Raw genomic sequence first — 26,012 nt, 5'->3', positions numbered from 1 at the left:
AGAGCGCTGAATGGGGTGTGAGTACAGTAATCTACCGATAAGTAAAATTATATGGTTGGTATTAGAGCTGAACTCTTAGCATTTTACATCATGTTGGTCAATGCTAAAATTAACTGCTGATTTTTACCTCCTCTCTCAAATTCAAATTCTCGCACTTTTTCCAGAAATCTGCTTAATTAGTATTTCCTTTGTGGCTCGTGGGCAGCTATTGAAAAGAGACATAGATAGGATGCAGAGCTGTGCTGAGAAGTGGCAGATGGAGTTTAACCCTTACAAGTGTGAGGTTGTCCATTTTGGAAGGACAAATATGAATGCGGAATACAGGGTTAATGGTAGGGTTCTTGGCAATGTAGAGGAGCAGAGAGATCTTGGGGTCTATGTTCATAGATCTTTGAAAGTTGCCACTCAAGTGGATAGAGCTGTGAAGAAGGCCTATGGTGTGCTAGCGTTCATTAGCAGAGGGATTGAATTTAAGAGCTGTGAGGTGATGATGCAGCTGTACAAAACCTTGGTGAGGCCACATTTGGAGTACTGTGCAGTTCTGGTCACCTCATTTTAGGAAGGATGTGGAAGCTTTGGAAAAGGTGCAAAGGAGATTTACCAGGATGTTGCCTGGAATGGAGAGTAGGTCTTACAAGGAAAGGTTGAGGGTGCTAGGCCTTTTCTCATTAGAACGGAGAAGGATGAGGGGCGACTTGATAGAGGTTTATAAGATGATCAGGGGAATAGATAGAGTAGACAGTCAGAGACTTTTTCCCCGGGTGGAACAAACCATTACAAGGGGACATAAATTTAAGGTAAATGGTGTAAGATATAGGGGGGATGTCAGAGGTAGGTTCTTTACCCAGAGAGTAGTGGGGGCATGGAATGCGCTGCCTGTGGAAGTAGTTGAGTCGGAAATGTTAGGAACCTTCAAGCGGCTATTGGATAAGTACATGGATTAGGGTAGAATAATGGACTGTAGACTAATTTGTTCTTAAGGGCAGCACGGTAGCATTGTGGGTAGCACAATTGCTTCACAGCTCCAGGGTCCCTGGTTCAATTTCGGCTTGGGTCGCTGTCTGTGTGGAGTCTGCGCGTCCTCCCCGTGTGTGCGTGGGTTTCCTCCGGGTACTCCGGTTTCTTCCCACGGTCCAGGGATGTGCAGGTTGGGTGGATTGGCCATGATAAATTGCCCTTAATGTCCAAAATTCTATTATTAACCTAGGACAAAAGTTCGGCACAACATCGTGGGCCGAAGGGCCTGTTCTGTGCTGTATTTCTCTGTCTATTCTCTATCTATCTATCTATCTAACTATTTCCCCAACTGAATCTTCCACATCCATTCCTTCTGATAGTTACTGTCTCTCCGAAAGAGAAACCGTCTTCTGGTTCAATCATTCTTATCTTCTGATGGGAGGGGGAGGAACAACACCCTCTATTCCTATTGCTTATTCCTCTTTTCCTTCATCCATCTCTCCAATCTAATGTTGAATGTCTACTGCTTTCACTAATGCAGGAAGGGAATTCTATACTGACGAAGGATTTCTCCTGTCGTCTTCTTAATTCTCTTGCATCGCTGGCCCTCAATCTTGGCCCACAGCAACTAGAAACATTTCTGCTTCTAACTATCCATTTATTTGAAGCATTCTTGGTATTCACATTGGGTGAGGCAAAGTCCGGTAAATATTTTGTATTCTCTCTAATTCCTCAATATCCTTTTGGAGCTCATTACTGCACATCGTCCTCGAACTGGGCTGCTCATTCTCAACTCATTACTGCCTCAGTATTGACAAAGACATAGAATTTACAGTGCAGAAGGAGGCCATTCGGCCCATCGAGTCTGCACCAGCCCTGGGAAAGAGCACCCCACTTTAAACTCACAGCTGCGCCCCATACCCATAACCCAGCAACCCCACCCAACCTCTTTGGACACTAAGGGCAATTTAGCATGGCCAATCCACTTAATCTGCACATCTTTGGACTGTGGGAGGAAACCCATGCCGAAACGAGGAGAACTTGTAGACTCCACACACACAGTGACCCAAACCAGGAATCGAACCTGGGACCCTGGAGCTGTGAAACGACAGTGCTAACCACTGGGTTACTGTGTTGCCCTGTTGATCGCACTGGTCCCTTTTGAAACTGACTATTTTCTCTTTATTTTAATAATTTCCTCCATGAAATCGTGAGTGAGAGTTGGTGAAACTTCTCACCAGATGTTTGATTAAGTGGACACATGGTGATTGAATGTCCCACATCTGACACTGTCCTTCCTATGCTGCCAATTGAAGACATAATTTTTGGACTTCAATATCACTTGGGTCTATTCAGCGCCCCATTCCCCTCTGCATTGAATTGCCATTCTGACTCTCATTCCTGTTTTAGTGCTCACTGTTCCTCTCTTGCTGTCAGTGCTCCCTGATCAAAGTCTAGCAGCTGCCTTCTTACATACATTTCAGATACAAGCCAGTCCACAACTACAGAGTATCTGGTTAACACCCAGTCAGTGACCCCTACTTCCAGCTGACTGATGGTTGGCTACCATCTGACTCACATCTACACAACCTAAGCTTAAATAAGCTTAAATTTCAGCTTCATCATCTGCCTGTGCAGTCCCTTTCGGCAGTCATTTTGGCAACTTCTGGTTTTGCTGGGAGCCTGTTCCACATTGTGTGTGGGGAGGGAGAGAGGGTTTCTTCTCTCCTATTTCTCTTCGGGCACTTTATTTTTCAAACCTGTGTCCTTGGCTGCTACGTTCAGTTTAATGCTAATGCTATGCTTGTATTATCTATGGTCTTCTGTGATGACCCTCAACCATGAACTGTTGCTCTCCATAAATGAATATCTTCTGGAATAGCAGAAATTATAAACCTGTAATTGTTTTTCCAAATGATTGAGTGGACTGTAAATGCTCCACTCTGTTACTTCCCCTTCAATCATTGTGTATTACTGTGTGAGCTGGTTAGACACTGTCCAGCTCTTAAATATTTCTCAAAAATTAATTTGGCAAGACCTGCTTGTGAATTAGCCAGGTAATTCTTTTTAAAAACTACATCAACTTCTGCTTCCAGGCATATTCGCCTAGTTGTGGATTTTGATGGGATGGATACCTCAAAGAAGCTGAACATCTCTGCAGTATCTCCAACCTGGAACAAACTCATATTTATTTGTTCTTAATTCATTTACGGGATGTGGGCGTCGCTGGTTAGGCCAACATTCATTGCCCATCCCTAGTTGCCCTTCAGATGGAGGTGGAGAACTGCCTTCTTGAACCACTGCAGCCACTGTGCTGTTAGGGAGGGAGTTGCAGGATGTTGTCCAGCGACAGTGAAGGAACAGCGATATATTTCTAAGTCAGAGTGGTGAGTGACTTGGAGGGGGACCTCAAGATGGTGGGTTCCCCAGGTATCTGCTGCTCCTGTCCTTCTAGACGGTAATGGTTGTAGGTTTGGAAGGTGCTAAGGAACCTTGGTGAGTTCCTGCAGTGCCTCTTGTAGATGGTACACACGGCTGTCACTGTTTGGCGGTGGTGGAGGGTTTGAGTGGAAGGAGAAGCAATCAAACGGGTTGCTATGTCCTGGATGCTGTCGAGTTTGAGCGTTGTTGGAGCTGTACTCATCCAGTGCAATGGAATATTTTCCTAGTGGAGAGCTCTTGCTGTTCATTTTTATTGTACTTGCTAGTTTATCCTCTAAGCTTATCTTCTACCTCATTATTTTTTGGTCATCTTTTGATGTTTTTTAAAACTTTCCCAATCTTCTGGCTTATCACTAATCTTTGCCATATTATATATTTTGTTTTTCAATTAATACTGTCCTTCACTTCCATGGCTAACCATAGTTGACTCGTCTCCTTCCTAGAACCTTTCTTCCTCACTTGGATACATCTTTATTGTATCTGTAACCAGGGGCTGGTTTAGCTCACTGGGCTAAATCGCTGGCTTTTAAAGCAGACCAAGCAGGCCAGCAGCATTCCCGTACCAGCCTCCCCAGACAGGCGCCGGAATGTAGCGACTAGGGGCTTTTCGCAGTAACTTCATTGAAGCCTACTCGTGACAATAGGCGATTTTCAATTTTTGTTTCATTATTGTTTTTTTTATTTGTTCATAGGACGGGCAGCACGGTGGCCTAGTGGTTAGCACAACTGCCTCACGGCGCTGAGGTCCCAGGTTCGATCCCGGCTCTGGGTCACTGTCCGTGTGGAGTTTGCACATTCTCCCCGTGTCTGCGTGGGTTTCGCCCCCACAACCCAAAAATGTGCAGAGTAGGTGGATTGGCCACGCTAAATTGCCCCTTAATTGGAAAAAATAATTGACTAATCTAAATTTATAAAAAAAAAAAAAAAAAATTTGTTCATGGGACGTGAGCGTCGCAGGCTGGGCCAACATTCATTGCCCATCCCTAATTGCCCTTGAAGGGGCAGTTGGGAGTCAACCACAGTTATTGTGGATCTGGAGTCACATGTAGGCCAGACCTGGTAAGGATGGAAGATTTCCTTCCCGAAAGGACATTAGTGAACCAGATGGGTTTTTACAATGATCGACAATGGTTTCATGGCCATCATTAGACTTTTACTTCCAGATTTTTATTGAATTCAAATTTCACCATCTGCAGTGGCCGGGATTGTTCTGGGACTCTGGTTTACTAGTCCAGTGACAATGCCACTGCCTCCCCGTTGTGAGTCTGAACTATTTTCCGAAACATCTGCCATTGCTGATAAACTCTTTCCTGCTCAACTCCTTTGCCAGTCCACTCCAGCCAACTCTCCCCTCATTCCTTTATAATTATTTTAAGTGTAGCACAGTTGTTTCTGAGCCAAGTTTCTCACTCTCAAATTGAATGCTGAATTCTACCATATTATGGTCCCAGCTTCCATGGGAATTTTTACTCAGATTGTTCATTAAATCTGCCTCATTAGCATATTACTAAATCCAATGGAGCCTGCTCCCTGGTTGGATCCACATCCATTGTTCGAGGAAACTATCCAGGATATACTCTTATCAATTCCTCCTCAAGGCAACCTCAGCCAATTTGATTTTCTCAATCTACATGAAGATGAAAGTCACACATGATTAAATTACATGTCTTTATTATTTTCTGATTTAATCTCTGTCCTATAGTAGAGCTTCTGTTTGGGGGCCATTAGACTACTCCCACCAGCGTTTTCTTCCCCATGTTATTTCGTAGTTCCATACATGGATTTTACATCTTCAATCCAAGATCATTTCTTAATATTGTACTTATTCCATCTTGTACTAAGAAAGCTAACTACTACCCGTTCCTTCCTCCTGTCCTAGGGGCTGTTTAGCACACTGGGCTAAATCGCTGGCTTTTAAAGCAGACCAAGGCATGCCAGCTGCACGGTTCAATTCCCGTACCAGCCTCCCCGAACAGGCGCCGGAATGTGGCGACTAGGGGCTTTTCACAGTAACTTCATTGAAGCCTACTCGTTACAATAAGCGATTTTCATTTCCTTGGGAAAAATCACATCTCCTGAATATTTAGTTCCTAGTTTTTGATCTCCTTGTAACCGAGTCTCTCGTCCACACATGGAGCAAGAATCTCAAACCTGTTGGACAAGGGCAGGCCTAAGGCTCCTGCAGTGCTATATCTTGGATCCCTCGACCTTCCTCACCCGTAGTCACCCCCCTCTTATCCCTGACCACTGACCGAATTCAAGGTAGTTAATCTAAGGGGTGTGACTGCTTCCTCGAACACTATCCAGGTAACTCTTCCCCTTCCTGATATGTCACAAAGTCCGAAGCTTGGACTCCAGCTCATTAACTCTGAGGCAAAGTTTCTCAAGCAACCAACATTTGCTATAGATGTTGCTATGAACCACAATGGGATCCACCAGCTCCCACATATTGCAGCTACACGCATCACCTGGCCCTGCATTCCCATTTTATTTAATTAGATTTTCAATTTGTTTTTAATTTTACTACTGATGTTTAGTTTTCACACAACTTTTTTCTACCTAGCCTTCAATCTCAAAGCAATTCCGAAAAAGTAGAGAGAAATACTGACCTACCAAACATTTAACTGTGATAATACTCAGGCATATTCACTCGATCTTGCTGGGGCTGCTGCAGCTTATCTCCAACTCTCTGGCCTTGGTCTGCTCCTGTTCCATTGACCTGTAGACGTAGTAAGGGACACAGCAAAACCTCCCTCCCCACTTCATTAAACTCCTATATTGACCTCAACTCCAGAGTTCCACTCTCAGCATGCAAAACGAATACCGTACGCCGTTGTGAGACCTTAAGACAAACCAGGACATATGCATCAGTAAACCTGACAAAGGATTGTCAATGGAATAGTCATCCTTACCAAGCATGACCTTTTCCAAAAAAAATGCATGCCATTCTTAATGACAGGTCCAAATTCATATCCATATGACCTGTTGGTGAACATGACCAGATAGTTGTGCTTGAAAATGAATTACTTGTTGGGCTTGTGTAGGAACGATGAGTACCATGTGATATGCGACTGTCATATGAGGAGAGATTGACTAGGTTGGGATTGTTCTCGCTGGAGTTCAGAAGAATGAGGGGGGGGGATTTCATAGAGACTTCAAAAAAATTTTAACAGGACTAGACAGGGTGAATGCAGGGAAGATGTTACCAATGATGGGTGTGTCCAGAACCAAGGGTCATAGTCTGAGGATTCGGGGTAAACCATTTCGGACAGAAATGAGGAGACATTTCTTCACACGGTGGTGAGCCTGTGGAATTCATTACCACAGGAAGTAGCTGATGCTAAAACATTGAATATATTCAAGAGGCGGCTAGATATCGCACTTGGGAAGAATGGAATCAAAGGCTATGGGGAGAAAGCAGGATTAGGCTATTGAGTTGGATGATCAGCCATGATCGTGATGAATGGCGGAGCAGGCTCGAAGGGCCATAAAGCTGCCTCCTGCTCCTATCTTGTATGTATGCATGCATGTATATATAGATTATTATGGGCCAGGGTTTAGAGAACACCAAAGTATATCATGGAGTTCACCTGACCCACAACTTTCAAAAGATTTTGGTTATGGGGAGCACAAGGGCCCACTTTACAGGTGTGATGCAACAGAGCTAAAGTATGTTTAAACAAAACAATGTTTATTCTATGAATCCAATTAACATTTTATAAACACACAGTAAACATCTTATCAACTAGCAACACTGATACTTCTCTCCTCCCCCCCCCCTCCAAAGATACAATACTCTATAGGTAGCCCTTAGTAACTTTCCATTAGTCAAAACCCCTTTTTAACAAAGACAGTAGGTTTGCATTCCTTGCAGAAACGGGTATTACTTTAAAATCATCAAATGATCTGTAGACATTCTTTAGAGAGAGAGACCCAAAATAATACACCTTGGTTTGAATGCAGCTCTCCAATTGAAAACGAAGCTGAAACTCAGCTACAAAACAGCTTCCAGCTTAAAAAGCAGAGCCAGAGCCCAGCTCCACCCACACACTGACATCACTGCAGCCACTTGAGAAGATAAACATTTCTTAAAGTGACATTCCAATGACAATATATGGCAGGGTTAGCCCTCATGGCTTGCTGCATCCACGTATGTATGGGCTGCCCAAGACACACTATGGTTCTGTACTGCATGTATTGGCCAAATGATATAGGGAATTGTTACAACCAGTTTTGAACAGGATTTCCATAAAGGCAGTGAAGGACTACTTCTCGCGCTCTCTCTCTCTCGCGCTCTCTCGCGCTCTCTCGCGCTCTCTCGCGCTCTCTCTCGCGCTCTCTCGCGCTCTCTCGCGCTCTCTCGCGCTCTCTCGCGCTCTCTCGCTCTCTCTCGCGCTCTCTCTCGCTCTCTCTCGCGCTCTCTCTTGCGCTCTCTCTTGCGCTCTCTCTCGCTCTCGCTTTCTCTCTCACTCTTGCTTACTCGCGCTCTATCGCTCTCTCTCTTGCTTTCTCTCGCTTTCTCTTGCTTTCTCGCTCTCTTGCTTTCTCGCTCTCTCTTGCTCCGCCCGCTCTATATCTAGAGCATGGGGGAGGCTGCCCCTCTGGCACTCAGTTGTGGGTGGGGGGACTCCCCCTCTTGTCCACAGAAATGCGGTGTCTCCGTGCTGGCGCTGGGGGGGGGGGTCACAGTTTTTCTTTGCGTTGCTTTAGGAGCCTTACATTATTTTTGACTGGTAGAGGTTTGCAGAGGTAGCTTTTATCCAACTGTCTCCGAACAGGGTTGGAGTAGGGCAGTGATCATCAGATTGGAAAAGGCTGTGCCTGTCAATGAAATATCAACCCCGATGGTTCCACGCATTCTGTGGGATGACATATTGAAGCTGTTTCTGTGAACGTGGCGGATCATAGCCAATAATTAATATGTTTGGTTGGTCAGCAAATTTGTTCTTACCTGCTTGTTTTTTTGCATTGTTTATAGGCTGTTGTCGCCGTAAAGGAAACCGCTCAGAAGGATGAGGGTGTCTTCAAAGCCCCTCCCCCTCCACCCCGTGTGATAAAAACGGTCACGATACCAACCCAACCGTACCAAGACATTGTAACTGCACTGAAATGTAGGAAGGAAGATAAAGAGGTACTAGACTCGGCTCTTAGTTTACCTTATTTGATATTGAAAGCAGATTACAAAATTATTAAAGTTTGTGTTTGCATTGCTAGAAAACTAATGGTCATTGAATTTGCAGATTAGCTCCTCTCGTGAAATACTGAACATGTTTGAAGTGTTGTGCAGTGTGCCGAGGCGCATTCTGCCTGAGCGGGAGGAGTTGTGTTAGGTAGAGCTCCATCCTTATGTTACAGATACCCGTTTCCGAGGGATCCCTTTCATCCCGCGGATGCTTGCGGATGGAGAATTTGCTGAGCTGCTGAAACTCTTCCCTTGGGAATTATAGAAATGACTATTAGGACAAAGCAAGTTTATAGCCCCCAAGGGCAAGAGGATTTTGATTTAATGCAGCTCCCTGTTGTGAACACCAGATCTTGCTAACTGCCCAACCTGCTGGGAAAACTGCCAGTTACAGTTCCACCTAAAGGATGTTCACTCTTGGGTCTGAAGAGATCAAGGGATATGGGTGGAAGGTGGAACCAAAACGAAAATGCTGGTAAATCTCAGCAGGTCTGGCAATGTCTGGAGGGAGAGAAAAGAGCTAACATTTCGAGTCCAGACGACCCTTTGTCAAAGCACTTTGGGTGGAAGGTGGGATCAGTATTGCATTTGATGATCAGCCCTGACCATAATGAATGGCAGAGCAGGCTCGGAGGATTGAATGGCCTCCTGCATTCTATTTTCTATGTACATTTCTCCGTATTGCAGGATAACCGAGGCCTACACAATTCTTCTGGTGCAGTGGCACTAAAAATGCACAAGGCCCCAGGTCAATGCCCCAGATCTTCAAGTTACCTGCTGACAGTAACAGCTCATCACCTGCAAGATACTAACTGATTAGCAAGATTCTGCATTTCAACCAGGGACCGTACACTGATCTGATTGGCCAGGGTGGTGTCTGTGCTCTGAGCTGTTGCCCCGGTTTGTAACTTGGGGTTTGCTATGCCAGGTGTACTCTGCTTTTAACCAGTAACGTTCTATGTAAAGTGTTGTTTTTATTTCAGTTGTACACTGTGGTTCAGCACGTGAAGCACTTCAACGATGTGGTGGAATTTGGAGAAAATCAAGAGTTTACGGATGACATTGAGTACCTACTCAGTGGACTGAAATGTTCTCAGCCTCTCAACACACGCTGCCTTAGGTATGCTGCTGTGAATGGAGTCGTTGCTCAACAGGGCGTTGCTCAAGTTGGTTTAACTATTATGAGCGATTATTTTATATGTGACCGGTGGCACAGTGGTTGGCACTGCTGCCTCAGTGCCAGGGATCCAGTTCAATTCCGGCCTCAGGTGATTGTCTGTGTGAAGTTTGCATGTTCTCCCCGTGTCTGCGTGGTTTTCCTCGGAGTGCTCCGGTTTCCTCCCACAGTCCAAAGATGTGCAGGTTAGGTGGGGTTTTGTGGATGGGGTGGAGAGCGGCCCTCTAAGATGCGCTTTCAGAGGGTTGGTGCAGAATAGATTGACGGAACGGCCTCCTGCACTGTAGGGATTCTATGAACAGATTGGGTGTTGTACCTTTGCATGTTAATATCATGGAGATGCTCACTGTCGCGAGAGATCCTGCTGAAGAACCATAGAATCCCTACAGTGCAGAAGGAGGCCAGTCGACCTATCAAGTCTGCACCAACCCTCTGAATGAGCACCCTACTGTGGCCCACTCCCCCACCCTATCCGTAGAACTCCTAACTGGTTAAGGAGCAATTTAGCATGGTCAATCCACTTAACCTGCACATCTTTGGACTGTGGGAGAAACCTGGAGCACCCAGAGGAAACCCACGCAGACGCAGGGAGAACGTGCAAACTCCACACAGTCAGGTAAGGCCGGAAATGAACCCGGGTCCCTGGCACTGTGAGGCAGCAGTGCTAACCACTGTCACCGTGCTGCCCCGGGAGAGAATGGTAGATTTGTGATCTGTAGAGTAAATGAGAAGATATCAACTCTGCCACAACCTATACAATATCTTGGTGATTTGCTGAATGGATTCAGTCCTGATTTCTGTTTGTTTGGTGGCATTTAGCCTCCGATTGAAATGACTGGGAAATAATATCGCTGTTCCTCCACTATCGCTGGGTGGGTGAACTAGCGAAGCTCACACCCTTGAATAAATCAAAACCATGAGTTCAAGCCTCGCACGATGCTTTGAGCATAGGTAGACACTTCAGTTGTCGGAAAGGATGCAGTGCTGCTGAAGGTGCCATCTTACACATGCGAGGTTAAACTGAAGTGAAATAAAAGATCACATTGCTTGAATGGGTTGTCCTGGCTGACATTTATCCTACAACATTTACCACCAAAGCAGATTTTAACTAGATATTGTGTTTTCTAGATCTGTTCTAGGACCATTCACCATAGTGGAAGCCTGGGCAGCACGGTAGCGCAGTGGTTAGCACTGTTGCTTCACCACGCCAGGTCCCAGTTTCGATTCCTGGCTTGGGTCACTGTCTGTGCGGAGTCTGCACGTTCTCCACGTGTCTGCGTGGGTTTCCTCCGGGTGCTCCGGTTTCCTCCCACAGTCCAAAGATGTGTAGGTTAGGTGGATTGGCCATGATAAATTGCCTTTAGTGTCCACAAAGGTTGGGTGGAGTTATGATGATAGGATGGAGGTGTGGGCTTGGGTGGGGTGCTCTTTCCAAGGGCCGGTGTAGACTCGATGAGCTGAATGGACTCCTGCACTGTAAATTCTATGATTCACCTGGACACACTCAAGTCAGTTACTATGATAATTGGCTGTGGTTCAGTCTGTAACCTGATATCAATGCAATGAACAAATATCTGCTCAATCAAGTATAAAAAACAAAAGGTAAATCTAACTGGTTAATTGATGGGCTCTGCAGCTCACAATGGAATTAGTACCACGGGTGGACAATGGCATTCATACCAGGTCCGAAGACATTGTGGTATTATCACTGGACATGGCAGATGGAGAAAATCGCATTCAATAAAAATCTGGAATTATTACCTACGCCCATTTTGTTTCGGTTTTTATTCTTCCATGGGATGCGGGTGTTGGTGCCCAGAGTCATTGTTTATTGCCCATCACTAATTGTCCTTGAGAAAGTGGTGCTGAGTCGTCTTCTTGAACCACTGCAGTCCATGTGGTGTGGGTACACCTACATTGCTGTTCGGAAGGGAGTTCTCTGATTTTGGCGCAGACAGTGAAGGCAATAGTTGTGTAATCATTTTGGGACTGCATCTTTATGTGGAGGGAATTGTCTGGCAGAGAAATGAAGCAATTCTACTTCAGTGAACAAATTGGTGCTGCCAGTTGGTATGTGGAAATGTTTATATCTGTGCCCACTTGTATACCTGTGCCAGCTGTCAAAGAAACAACAGCACAGGAACAGACCTTTCAGCCCTCCAAACAACAGCATAGGAACAGGCCTTTCAGCCCTCCAAGCCTGCGCCAATCATGATGCCTGTCTAAACTTCCCGAATCCGTATCCCTCTATTCATAGAACATACAGTGCAGAAGGAGGCCATTCAACCCATCGAGTGTGCACCGACCCACTTATGCCCACATTTCCACCCTATCCCAGTAACCCAATAACCCTTCCTAACTTTTTTGATCACTAAGGGCAATGTATCATGGCCAATCCACCTAACCTGCACATCTTTGGACTGTGGGAGGAAACTGGAGCTCCCGGAGGAAACCCACGCACACACGGGGAGAACGTGCATACTCCGCGCACACAGTGACCCAGCGGGGAAATCGAACCGAGGACCCTGGCGCTGTGAAGCCACAATGCTAACCATTTATGCTACCGTGCTGCCCATCCTATTCCCATCCTATTCGTGCATTTGTCAAGATGCCTCTTGACCATCAATATTGTAACAGCAGCCACCACCTCCACTGGCAGCGCGTTCCAGGCACTCACCACCCTCTGTAAAATAAGTTGCCTCGCACATCTCCTATAAACTTTGCCCCTCGCACCTTAAACCTGTGTCCCTAGTAATCGACTTTTCCACCCTGGGAAACAGCTTCTGACTATCCACTCAGTCCATGCCCCTCATAATTTTGTAAACTTCGATCATGTCGCCCGTCAACCTCCATTGTTCCAGTGAAAAGAAATCAGAGTTATTCAACCTCCGCATTGCTAATGCCCTCCAGACAACATCCTAGTAAACCTCTTTTGCACCCTCTCCAAATCGTCCACATCCTTCTGGGAGTATAGAACATAGAACAGTACAGCACAGAACAGGCCCTTCGGCCCTCAATGTTGTGCCGAGCCATGATCACCCTACTCAAACCCACGTATCCACCCTCTACCCGTAACCCAAACCCCCCCCCCCCAACCTTACTTTTTAGGACACTACGGGCAATTTAGCATGGCCAATCCACCTAACCCGCACATCTTTGGACTGTGGGAGGAAACCGGAGCACCCGGAGGAAACCCACGCACACACGGGGAGGACGTGCAGACTCCACACAGACAGTGACCCAAGCCGGGAATCGAACCTGGGACCCTTGAGCTGTGAAGCATTTATGCTAACCACCATGCTACCGTGCTGCCCCTTATACCATATACCAACACTATATTCCAAGTGTGGCCTGTCTAAGGTTCTGTACAGTTGCAGCATGACTTTCCAATTTTTATACTCGATGCCCTGACAGATGAAGGCAAAATGCCGTATGCCTTGACTATCTTATCCACCTGCTTTGCCACTTTCAATGATCTGTGGACCTGTGCGCCAACTTGTATTAGACCTTTCAAAATACATTTTGAATATATAGCAAACAATATGCTAAGCTTTATTGATGTTGGCATAGAGTACAAGCTCAAGGAGGTCATGCTGAACTTGTATAAGACCCTTATTAAAGATCTCAGCTGGAGTATTGTGTACAGTTCCGGGGACCATACATTTAGAAGGATGTGAACACGCAAGAAAAAGTGCAGAAGAGATTTCCAACAATGGTTCCAGGGATGAGAAACTTCAGTTACGAAGATGGATTGAGGAAGTTGGGATTGTTCTCCCTGGAATGGAGAAGGATAAGTGGGGACTTGAGAGAGGTGTTCCAAAATGAGGGGGCTGGGCAGGATAGATAGGGCGAAGTGTTCCTGCTTGTAAAAGGGTCGAGAATGTGAGGGGGCAGGTTTAAAGTGATTTGCAAAAGAAGCAAATGCGATGTGAGAAATTTTTTCACTGAGTGGTTTGGGTCTGGACAGCACTTGTCTTGAAGTGTGGAGGAGGTCCAATTGAGCCATTCAAGACGGCATTAGATGATTATTTGAATGTGCAGGGTTATGGGGCAAAGGCAGAAGAATGGTAGTAACTCATAATGCTCATTTGGAGAGCCGGTGCAGACATGATGGGCCAAATGGCCTCCTGCACCATAACAATTGTGATTCTGAATGAGTTTGTATCATTTGTTCTCGATGTCTATATTGAAAATCTTTCCAACCTTTTTGTTATCTAGTATATAATAAAAGTTTTAACCTTTTGTTTAAAATTAACAGCAGACCCCTGTGTATCTGTTCTGTAAATACTCTCCATAGTTTTTTTTAATGATGTATCAAACTATCAGGTTCCATTCTGGGATCCGAATTGACCAGTAATCAGTTGGCATCATAACACCTCTAATTCGAGTTAATTCCTTTTTTTTGTTCAGTGGGTTTATTTTTATTTTCCAGTATTATCAGCCTAGCCTCCAAGTGTGCCATGCCCAGCTTCCGAATGCACCTGAGAGCTCATGGGATGGTAGCCATGGTCTTCAAGACACTGGATGATGCACAAAAGAACCAGGTATAACTGAGTATTTGGAGGTGGATATATAACAGTGACATCTTGCATGCAGTGTGTTCAATGCAGTAAACGTTTCAGCCACTTCAGAGGAGTATAATCAGACAAAGGTTGATCCTGAGTCACGTCACATTTTGGGGCACAGTGGCCAACATCTTGGTAAAATGGTTAGTCTTTCAAGAGTATCTTGGAGAGAGAGAGAGAGGTATTTGCTTAGGGCCCAGGAAACTGCAAGTGCAGCTGCCTTTGGTGGAACATAGGAAGTGATGAATGAGAGGGAAGATGAATTGAAGGAGCGCAGGGATCTCGTTTTGGGGCTAGTGGAGATCCCAGAGATGGGGAGAGCGAAGGCCATTGAGAGATTTGGAAAGAATGAAAGCTTCAAATGTACATGTTGGACTGGTAGCCACTCTGGGTCAGCAAACACAAGGATGATAGGTGAACATGGCCATGTGTGGGTTAGGCTATGGGAGGGTGGTTCCACTTCAATGTGCAAATTAGTGGAGATGGAGAAAGGGTTAGCGAAAAAAACACCCTGAATTTCAGAAAAACAGGATGAGGCCTATCAGACCCTCAAGCCTTTTTGTTGTTTTTTGCTGATTTGTATTGCAACCCCATATATTGGCCAGTGTTAATCTAACCCAACAAAATTCTGTTCATCTCAGTCTTTAACGTTTCAAAGACTCCCAGCATCCAAATCTTTTGGTGAATCTGGTCCAAGTTCCCACCTACCCTTCATGGATAAATGGGTCAGGGCTTCTTTCTTATTGGTCTGTCTCTAATTTTAAGTTGAAATTCCCTTGTTCTGGATTCTTCCCCCACACCGTGACCACCAAAGCATATGTTTATCACTGTCTACCCTACCAAATTCACTAATCAGAAATGCTCAATTAGATGTTCCTTCAATCTTCCAAAATTAAGGAATATGAGCCAGATCTGTGCCAACTGCCCTAGTCATTTGACGCTTTTAACCCACAATCATCCTGGTGAATCTGCAGGGCATCACTTCCCCCCCACCCAAGGCTAATATATCCTCGAGGTACAATCCCCAGAACTGAATGCAGTTCCTCCAGATACTGACTGTCACCTGATTGCCTCCCTTTGTATTTCGATTGTTTGTGATAAAGACCAACATTCCATTAGCCTTTTACGTTACTTTTCATACCTGTCCATTGGTTTTAATGATTTGTCTACTTGGACACCCAAATCTTTGTTCCTGGTTTCTCAACATTTATAAAATGTTCCAATTTATCGTCTTTGGATCCAGATGAGCTCTGATTTGGCACATTGAGTTCTATCTACCATTTTCTTTGTCCATTTACTTAATCTGTTAATGTCCATTTGTTCTTGCATTTGCTGTAGCTTTCTCCGGTGCGTTAGTATGCTACAGCTCACCCTGGAGAACGCTGCAGGTGATAACAGTGCTCCATGTCACACGTTTGACAGTGTGCGTGCCTGTTGGAATTTCTTTCACAGTCTTTGCATTGTATTGTCAGAATCTAGCTCTTTGCACAGCGGCACTAATGTACATCTTGAGCCGGGATCGACTAAACATGGATCTGGATCGAGCTAGTCTGGACTTAATGATTCGCCTCCTGGAAATGGACCAGGAGCCTTGTTCACGACAACTGAATGAGAAAGAAATGAAGAAGATCAAGGAGAAAATTCGCAAGCTGTGTGAGACTGTTCACAACAGGCATCTAGACCTGGAGAACATTACGGTAAGAACATGGAGCTAAATATCTTTTTGGGATTGACTTTAATCACAGTACAAGAGATGCTTCACAGTCTATAGCTGATTTTCAGAAAGCTGCCAACAGGAAAGTGATTTCCAACCAAGCCTTGCACAAACTTAGTTACATATTACCTGCTCTTCTCGGGGTTGGCCAATGTCAGCTGATTGCGCAGTAATCCCAACTCTGTCCCTTTGAATCTGCAGGATATTCCCATTCGAAACATGAAGAACAGCTGTATTATTTCATCAGAAAATGTCTATGCACTTGGAGCTTTACTGTACCGATTCTGATGAAGCTATTCCACAAAGCCATAGAGGGCTATGTGTGCACCTTCCATCATATCCCAGCAACAAATTATATGTTAATACTGAAACATTTAAGGTGCTTCACCTCTTTTGAGTACCTGGTACTGAGAAATTACAAAAACTTAATGAAACAAAGCAACATCTGGCCACAATGTTGAGTCTGAGTGATAGCTTCGAAACTGGGTGTTCAGCTTCACTTCCAGACTGTTTGAAATATAGACCATATTAAGTTCAGTAGTGAATAGCTCAGCGGAAGATATTCCCCCTTTAAACTCCAATCATTTAAGATACCTTTCAAACTCAGGCGTGTTTTCCTAATTTTGTTTACATGTTGAGGTATAAACCTGTTAGAGGAGCAGCACTGTGCTCTCTCCCTTTACCTATCACAAAATTGTTACAATGCAGAAGGAGGCCATTTGGCCGACATAGATGCATAGAAGATAGGAGCAGGAAGAGGCCTTTTGGCTCTTCGAGCCTGCTCCGTGTTCATCACGATCATGGCTGATCATCCAACTCAATAGCCTAATCCTGCTTTCTCCCCATAGCCTTTGATCCCATTCTCCCCAAGTGCTATACTAAAGACGATGCTAATCCTGGATTTTGATTACTGGATTTAACCTTTCACTCTTCATGGTCTCAAACATTTAGGTAATTTCTCTAATCATATCAATGCAACCCTAGTTTTTATAAACTCTGATTGTATCTAGTTTAAAGTAAGTAAAGTTGCCATAATCCCAAATGAGCAGAGGCTTTGAGGGGGCGGGGGAGAGCTGACCGGTGGTGATTTAACCTGAGGGTCACCACACCTCGGGTGAGGGGCGAGGTTGAGAAGGCGGGGCCTTCAATAATAATCTCAGCCGCCTCTTGAATATATTCAATGTTTTAGAATCAACTATGTCCTGTGGTAATGAATTCCACAGGCTCACCACTCTTTGCGTGAAGAAATGTCTCCTTATCTCTGTCCGAAATAGTTTACCCTGAATCCTCAGACTATGGCCCCTGGTTATGGACACACCCATCATTGGTAACATCTTCCCTGCATCTACCTTGTCTAGTCCTGTTGGAATTTTCCAAGTCTCTATGAGGACCTCCCCCCCCCCACCCCCACCTTAGTCTTCTGAACTTCAGCGAGAACAATCCCAACCTAGTCAATCTCTCCTCATGACAGTCCAGCCATCCCTGGAATCAAGTCAGGTAAACCTTTGCTGCACTCCCTCGAGAGCAAGAACATCTTTCAACAGAGAAGGAGACCAAAACTGCGCACACTATTCTAGGTGAGGCCTCACCAAGGCCCTGTATAATTTCAACAACACATCCCTGCTTCTATACTCGAAACCTCTCGCAATGAAGGCCAACGTACCATTAGCCTTCTTTACCGCCTGCTGCACCTGCATGCTTACCTTCAGCGAATGGTGCACAAGGACACCCAGGTCCCGCTGCACACTCCCCCCTCCCAATTTACAACCATTCAGGTAGTAATCTGCCTTCCTGCTTTTGCTTCCAAAATGAATAACCTCACACACATCCAAATTATACTGCATCTATTGGCCTGTTGTGCAATGGCCCTCCAAATGAACATTGCACCAAGTGTCATTCCCCTGCCTCCTCCCTGTACCCCTTATTCATTATTTTCAGATCAATTTATTTCGCTTTTGAATGCCTGGATTGAATCTGCCTCCACGACACACTCAGGCAGCGCATTCCAAATTTTAACCACTCGCTGCATGAAAAGGTTTTTCCTCATGTCGCTTTTGCTCTTTTATCTTTTTTGTTCGTTGACCCCAGCCAAATAGAATTTGCCCTTGACCCCTCTGGGCCATCCTCTTTCTCCAGCACTGCAATGGTCTCCTTAACCAATGCTGCCATCCCTCTCCCTTTTCTTCCTTTCCTATGTTTCTGAGCACCTTGCTTCCAGGAATATTTAACCCAGTCCTGCCCTTTGAGCCAGGTTTCTGTTGCAGCTGCAATATCACATTTCCATATAGCAATCTGTACCTGCAACTCGCCAGTCTTGCTTGCCACACTCCATGCATTCACATACATGCACTATAAACCTGATTTAGCTTCTATTCCTTTCTGCCCCATGCTCTGACCCCACCTGTTAACTACTACTACCTATTTTATTGCTGCCTATCTCCCAGTATTCCGTGAATCTTGGTATTCCTCTCTGATATTATCTCCTGGTTCCCACACCCTATCAAGTTAGAGTTACTGCTGCTGTTTCAATACACTAAAGAAACCAGGCATGATGTTTTGCCATGAAAACTATCTGCAGTTTCAGCAGAGAATGTTGATCAATGCAAACCTTTGGCCAAAATTAAGGCAACTCTACTGATCAAAACAAGTTCAAATATTTTTAATTTGATAACTAGAGCCTACATCAGTCATCAGCTCATTGCATGACTTCAATAAGGATGCTGAAATTCTCTTGCACTCTGTTTTGGATGTCTGTTTATATTAAAGTAACACCTGCTCCTCGAGGCGTACAGAGTAAACATGTACTCATTGAAGTTCTACTTGTTAACTCCATTGGTAGATCTGGTACTGTACAGCTTATTTTGATGTTGAACTGCCTGCAATATATTTACCCAACCTGCCAGAGACTTCAATGTTTTTCATGCGATTACTGACACCGGGGTCGGTCCAACTGGAGGCTGGTTTGTGATGCAGAGCGAGGCCAGCAGCGCGGGCTCAATTCCTATACTGGCTAAGGTTATTTATGAAGGCCCTACCTCTCAACTTTGCCCTTCGCCTGAGATGTAGTGATCCTTGGGTTAAATCACCACCACTCAACTATCCACCTCAAAAGGGGGCAGCAGCCGATGGTCATCTGGGATTGTGGTGACTTTCCTTGTACTTTTTACCGCTATGTAGCAAAATGCAGCAGCCATTTTGTGCACAGAAAGCTCCCACAAGCTGCTAGTGCAAGATGGTATTGAGGGAGAATTGTGAGCCAAGATTGTATTGAGCATAAGAAATAGGAACAGGCCGCTTGGCCTCTAAAGCCTGCTGTGTCATTCAATAGGATCATGGCTGATCCGCCATTCCTCATGTCCACTTTCCAGCCCTTTCCCCAATGGGAAATGATGAGGTCCAGCAGTGGAGCGTGCACCTCAGCCAAACTGAGTTCCAACAGTATTCGAGAAGCTTGACCCCATCCAGGACAAAGCGCACTTGATTGTTCCCCTTCCACAAGCATTCACTCCCTCCATTGATGCAGTGTCAGCCTATGTACCATCTACAAGATACAGTAACTCACCAAACAGCACCTTCCAAACCCATGACCTCCACCATCTAGAAGGACAAGAGCAGCAGATACCTGGGAACCCCACCACCTGGAGTTTCCCTCCAAGTCATTCACCACCCTGACTTGGAAATATATCGCTGTTCCTTCACTGTCACTGGGGAAAATCCTGGAACTCCCTCCCTAACAGCACAGTGGGTGTACCTGCATCTCACGGACTTCAGCAGATCAGGAACGCAGCTCCCCACCACCTTCTGAAGGGCAACTAGGTATGGGTCATAAATGTTGGCCCAGCCAGCGATGCCCACATCCTGTAAATGAATCTTTTAAAAATATTTTTTTCAAAACTGCTCCTGGACAGATGGGTTAGTAATGATGTAGATTTAAAGGGCATTTAAAATTGACTTGAGTTTTATTCAGTTAGCTTTGCATTGTTCTGTTGATCGTATTTGTAACTTTTTAAAGCTGCTTTTCATTGTTTTCACTATAATTAATGCGGCACAGTGGTTAGCACTGCTGCCTCACAGCGCCCAGGACCCAGGTTCAATTCCGGCCTTGGGGACTGTGGAGATTGCTCTTTCGCCCAATGCCTGCATGGGTTTCCTCCGGATGAACATAGAACATACAATGCAGAAGGAGGCCATTCAGTCCATCAAGTCTGCACCGACCCACTTAAGTCCTCATTTCCACGCTATCCCCGAAAGCCAATAACCCCATCTTACCTTTTTTGGCCAATCCACCTAACCTGCACATCTTTGGACTGTGGGAGGAAACCGGAGCACCCCGAGGAAACCCACGCAGACATGGGAAGAACGTGCAGACTCCACACAGACAGTGACCCTGCATGGAATTGAACTTAGGACCCTGGCGCTGTGAAGCCACAGTGCTATCCACTTGTGCTACCGTGCTGCCATTTCGTTGCTCTGGTTTCCTTCCACAGTCCAAAGATGTGCTGGTTAGGTCTTCACAGTGGAAGACACAAATAACATGCCAGTGACTGATAGAAATGAGGCCATGACAGGTGAGGACCTTGAGATGATTGCTATCACTAAGGAGGTAGCGATGGGCAAGCTAATGGGGCTAAAGGTAGACAAGTCTCCTGGCCCTGATGGAATGCATCCCAGAATGCTAAAAGAGATGGCTAGGGAAATTGCAGATGCACTAGTGATAATTTACCAAAATTCACTAGACTCTGGTGTGGTCCTGGCGGATTGGAAATTGGCAAACGTGACATCACTGTTTTTAAAAAGGAGGTAGGCAGAAAGCGGGTAATTATAGGCCAGTGAGCTTAACTTCAGTAATAGGGAAGATGCTGGAATCTATCATCAAGGAAGAAATAGCGGGGCATCTGGATGGAAATTGTCCCATTGGGCAGACGCAGCATGAGTTCATAAAGGGCAGGTCGTGCCTAAGTAATTTAGTGGAATTTTTTGAGGACATTACCAGTGCGGTAGATAACGGGGAGCCAATGGATGTGGTATATCTGGATTTCCGGAAAGCCTTTGATAAGGTGCCACACAAAAGATTGCTGCATAAGATAAAGACGCATGACATTAATGGGTAAAGTAGTAGCATGGATAAAGGATTGGTTAATTAATAGAAAGCAAAGAGTGGGGATTAATGGGTGTTTCTCTGGTTGGCAATCAGTAGCTAGTCGTGTCCCTCAGGGATCAGTATTGGGCCCACAATTGTTCACAATTTACATTGATGATTTGGAGTTGGGGACCAAGTGCAATGTGTCCAAGTTTGCAGACGACACTAAGATGAGTGGTAAAGCAAAAAGTGCAGAGGATACCGGAAGTCTGCAGAGGGATTTGGATAGGTTAAGTGAATGGGCTAGGGTCTGGCAGATGGAATACAATGTTGACAAATGTGAGGTTATCTATTTTGGTAGGAATAACAGCAAAAGGGATTATTATTTAAATGATGAAATATTAAAATATGCTGCTGTGCAGAGAGACCTGGGTGTGCTCATGCATGAGTCGCAAAACGTTGGTTTACAGGTGCAACAGGTGATTAAGAAGGCAAATGGAATTTTGTCCTTCATTGCTAGAGGGATGGAGTTTAAGACTAGGGAGGTTATGCGGCAATTGTATAAGGTGTTAGTGAGGCCACACCTGGAGTATTGTGTTCAGTTTTGGTCTCCTTACCTGAGAAAGGACGTACTGGCACTGGAGGGTGTGCAGAGGAGATTCACTAGGTTAATCCCAGAGCTGAAGGGGTTGGATTATGAGGAGAGGTTGAGTAGACTGGGACTGTACTCGTTGGAATTTAGAAAGATGACGGGGGATTTTATAGAAACATATAAAATTATGAAGGGAATAGATAGGATAGATGCGGGCAGGTTGTTTCCACTAGTGGGTGAAAGCAGAACTAGGGGGCATAGCCTCAAAATAAGGGGAAGTAGATTTAGGACTGAGTTTAGGAGGAACTTCTTCACCCAAAGGGTTGTGAATCTATGGAATTCCTTGCCCAGTGAAGCAGTTGAGGCTCCTTCATTAAATGTTTTTAAGATAGAGATAGATAGTTTTTTGAGGAATAAAGGGATTAAGGGGTATGGTGTTCGGGCCGGAAAGTGGAGCTGAGTCCACAAAAGATCAGCCATGATCTCATTGAATGGTGGAGCAGGCTCGAGGGGCCAGATGGCCTACTCCTGCTCTTAGTTCTTAAATTCTTATGTGCAGACTAGGTGGGGTTGTGGGAGAGTGAGCCTAGGTAGGGTGCTCTTTCAGAGGGTCGGTGCAGACGTCATGGGCTGAATGGCCTCCTGTCCTGTCGGAATTCTATTAGCTGTGTGAGTTGATGGCCTTGCTGTGAACTATATGGGCATTTATTTATTTTGGTATTGCGTAGTTTTTTACTACTGGTTTGAAATTCAAGTCAGTGTCATTCCAGTTGTAAAAATTGTGAAGAATGGGGACAGGTGAGGGGGTTGTGGTGGATAAGGCTACTATCGTCGTCATAAACCGTAAATCTACATATCAGTTAAAATGTGGTTAAATGCCTGCAGAGTTGAGACATTTGTGCAAGTTGTTACCTTGGGTGGCGTGAAAGGGTGATTTTGCACGGTGTGAGCTGCTCACTATGGGCAACAGCCTTTCGCTATTCCATGTGTTTTACAATTCTGAACTTAATAAAACAGTAAAGATTCTGTCGCTCCAGCTCCTGTTTCCTGAGCTGACTGTTACATTGGTCCTGCCCCCTGGTGGTTGCTCTTGAACTGCAAGGCCTGTTCTCCCTGCAATATAGGATTGAGGCCTAGTTTCAGCATGAGACCTGGATTAATCCAAAACCTGCTTTTGTATGTATTTTATTGTTTAATGATTTTCACTGCTGCTATCTTCTCAAAAGTATTGAGTGATTGCCAAGAAAGATTAAGTTACAGTTGTGTTTTGTTTGTCAGTCTGCCTGGAGTGTTCTGTCAAACATTTCGGTGATAATTTCCAGGCAGTTGGTTGGTAGGAATTATTCTCATAATCATCAAACTAATCTGGATTATCAGAGATGCCGTCATTAAAGCAGGATGCTTGAGTAAATGGGGGGGGGGGGGTTGGATTTCATCTTTTGACCTGTGGCAATTTAAACCAAGGTAATAGTGGTCCACTACCCCAGGGTTCAGCATGGACAATTTATTACCCACCATCTAACAACAAAGTGCTACTTGAATGGGAACCATGTAAGCCTGACAACATACGCTGTTACCTAGTTTGTAGACTGAAATAGAAATCCTCCTCATTGAGGACAGGATTAAGCGAAAGGAATCAGACTGGCAGGGGAAGGGAGAGGAGAGACAGCATGTTGTTCCTGTGGACTGGATGTGTGGTTGTGGGTCACAGTGATGTCTGCTATTTTAGTAGGGAATATTATTGCTCAGAATCTGATCTTTTAAAATGCTTTTTGTGCAATTAGATTTACGATAGTGACGCTTAAGGGGCACCTTAACAAATACATGAATTGGATGGGAATAGAGGGATACGGACCCCGGAAGTGTAGAAGATTTTAGTTTAGACGCGCAGCATGGTCGGCACAGGCTGGGAGGGCCGATGGGCCTGTTCTTGTGCTGTATTTAGTTTAGACGGGCAGCATGGTAGGCGCAGGCTTGGAGGGCCGAAGGGCCTGTTCCTGTGCTTTACTTTTCTTTGTTCTTTGCCTTTGGCATAATTTCCAGACCTGAGTATTGAGATGCATTTTCTCTTTTGGACAGACTGGACACTTGGCCATGGAGACTCTGCTTTCACTCACATCCAAACGGGCTGGGGACTGGTTTAAGGAGGAACTCCGACTTCTGGGAGGATTGGATCACATTGTGGATAAAGGTATGAATGCAGCTGCAGAGTTAATCTTGGTTTCACACAGATCGACCCCAACACATGTCGTGCCTGTTAATGTAATGACGTCCCATCACAGGGTGTTTCACAGACGCATTATAAAACAAAGTATGACACCAAGTCTGACGAGGAGGTATTAGGTTAGATGTCTGAACACTTGACCAAAGCTGTGGGCTTGGAAGAAAGTCTAAAAGGAAGAAAATAAGGTAGAGGGGCAGATAAGTGTCGGAAAGGAATTCCGAGCTTAGGCTCCAGTCAGACGAAGGCATGTCCCCGAACCGTGAAGGGATCAAAATTGTCAATGCTCGAGACCAGAATTAGATGTACGCACAGATCTTGGAGGGTTGTGGGGCTTGAGGAGATTTGGGAACGCGGATAACATTTTAAAATTCAAGTCACTGCTTGAATGGGAGCCAATATAACACAACGGGTGATAGGTGACTAGGACTTAGTGTAAGTTAAAACACAAACAGCAAGAGTTTTGGGTGACCTCATACTGGGAGTGTAATGTGGAAGACCAGCCAGGAGAGTATTGCAATGTCAAATCAAGAAGTTGCGAAGGAACGAATGAGGATTTCAGTAACTGATGAACTGAGGCGGGCATCAATGTTATGGAGGTGGAAATGGACTCTCTTTATGGTCTTACAATTTATCTCCTATTACAGCTTGGCCATTGCCACACATAATCCTGGAGTCACCGAATTCCCACAGTGCTGAGCACAACTGTGCTGGCTAATTACTAATTAGACTCGTTTTGAGTATTCACATTTTGTCTGCATTTCTGAACCATAACCTTGATTTTCCTGATATTGTCGGTGTCCAGATTGGCTCCTGAGCAACCTAGTCAAGCTGTGCCGAGGCCATTGTCATTGACCGCATAGAGCAGCCCTACAGACTGCCCATGATCGTTTGGACAAAATGTACGTTCTTGAACATGCTTTTCTGTTCAGAAGGTTTTGGGCTCCGGTACCATGATTTGTGTTGCCCTGAGCGGAGACGACCAGGTCTAATTTTTAGACCGATTGTCTCACTGTTATTGGAGTTGATCCTTTTTTGTATTGATTCTGGTTTATGCTTTAGTTGATCCAGGAATACCTGATGAAAAAGAGAGAAATCAATGATCAGAGTTATCCTAACCAGCTTCAATCTCTTTCTACATCAACAGTAAAAGAATGCGTGGTGCAGTTGGGTGAGAATGAAGAGCAGGATAAACTGGTTGCATCGTTATGGGGTGCGGAGCGCTGTTTACGTGTACTTGAGAGCGTAAGTTATAGATTAATACAAGTTTTTATTTGTCTTTTGGAAAAGAGAGCACAGCTTCACAACAAAGGCCTGACGATTGTGAAGGCAGAGGGATGGAGCAGTCACTTCGAGCCATCTCCGTTTCATGTTGACAGCCATGCAGCAGCTCTGAAACTCATGCCTTGCTGTAATTGGTTCTCTCCAGGTCTGATTATGCTGCATTCTGATATCTTGGGACAGTAACAATAGTTAGTGGGCAGCACAGTGTGGTGAGCACTTCTGCCTCACAGTGCCAGGGACCCAGATTCAATTCCAGTCGGATGACTGTCTGTCAGAAGCAAAGAACAAAGAAAAGTACAGCACAGGAACAGGCCCTAGCCCCTCCAAGCCTGCGCCGCCCATGCTGGCTGTCTAACCTAAAACATTCTGTACTTATGGGGTCACTTTCTCTCTATTCCCATCCAATTCATGTATTTGTCAAAACACCCCTCAAACATCACTACTGTACCTGCTTCCACCACCACCTCCGGCAGCAAGTTCCAGGCACCTACTACCCTCGTGTGTAAAGCAAAATCTTTTCTCACACCTTAAACTTATGTCCCCAGTAATTGACTCTTCCACCCTGGGAAAAAGGTTCTGACTATCCACTCTGTAATGGGAATTACAGGCCAGTTAGTCTTACTTCGGTGGTAGGCAAAGTAATGGAAAGGGTACTGAGGGATAGGATTTCTGAGCATCTGGAAAGGCACTGCTTGATTAGGGATAGTCAGCACGGATTTGTGAGGGGTAGGTCTTGCCTTACAAGTCTTATTGACTTCTTTGAGGAGGTGACCAAGCATGTGGATGAAGGTAAAGCAG

General features: G+C 45.1%; 1 protein-coding gene across 1 annotated transcript in view; it reads left to right on the top strand.

Moving 5' to 3' along the window:
- The window catches only part of LOC119956167 (wings apart-like protein homolog), a 175,216-nt gene that overhangs the window by 93,356 nt on the left and 55,848 nt on the right, over nucleotides 1-26,012 (top strand). Inside the window, exons 6-11 of the mRNA XM_038783092.1 lie at nucleotides 8,378-8,530; nucleotides 9,565-9,701; nucleotides 14,191-14,302; nucleotides 15,796-16,020; nucleotides 23,789-23,900; nucleotides 25,078-25,175. Coding sequence (XP_038639020.1) covers nucleotides 8,378-8,530; nucleotides 9,565-9,701; nucleotides 14,191-14,302; nucleotides 15,796-16,020; nucleotides 23,789-23,900; nucleotides 25,078-25,175 — 837 coding nt within the window. The remainder of the gene's footprint in view (nucleotides 1-8,377; nucleotides 8,531-9,564; nucleotides 9,702-14,190; nucleotides 14,303-15,795; nucleotides 16,021-23,788; nucleotides 23,901-25,077; nucleotides 25,176-26,012) is intronic.

This window comes from Scyliorhinus canicula, chromosome 22 (assembly GCF_902713615.1).
Source record: "Scyliorhinus canicula chromosome 22, sScyCan1.1, whole genome shotgun sequence".
Taxonomy (NCBI): Eukaryota; Metazoa; Chordata; class Chondrichthyes; order Carcharhiniformes; family Scyliorhinidae; genus Scyliorhinus; species Scyliorhinus canicula.
Note: the sequence above shows the minus strand (reverse complement) of the source record. Positions and strands in the feature narration are given on the sequence as shown.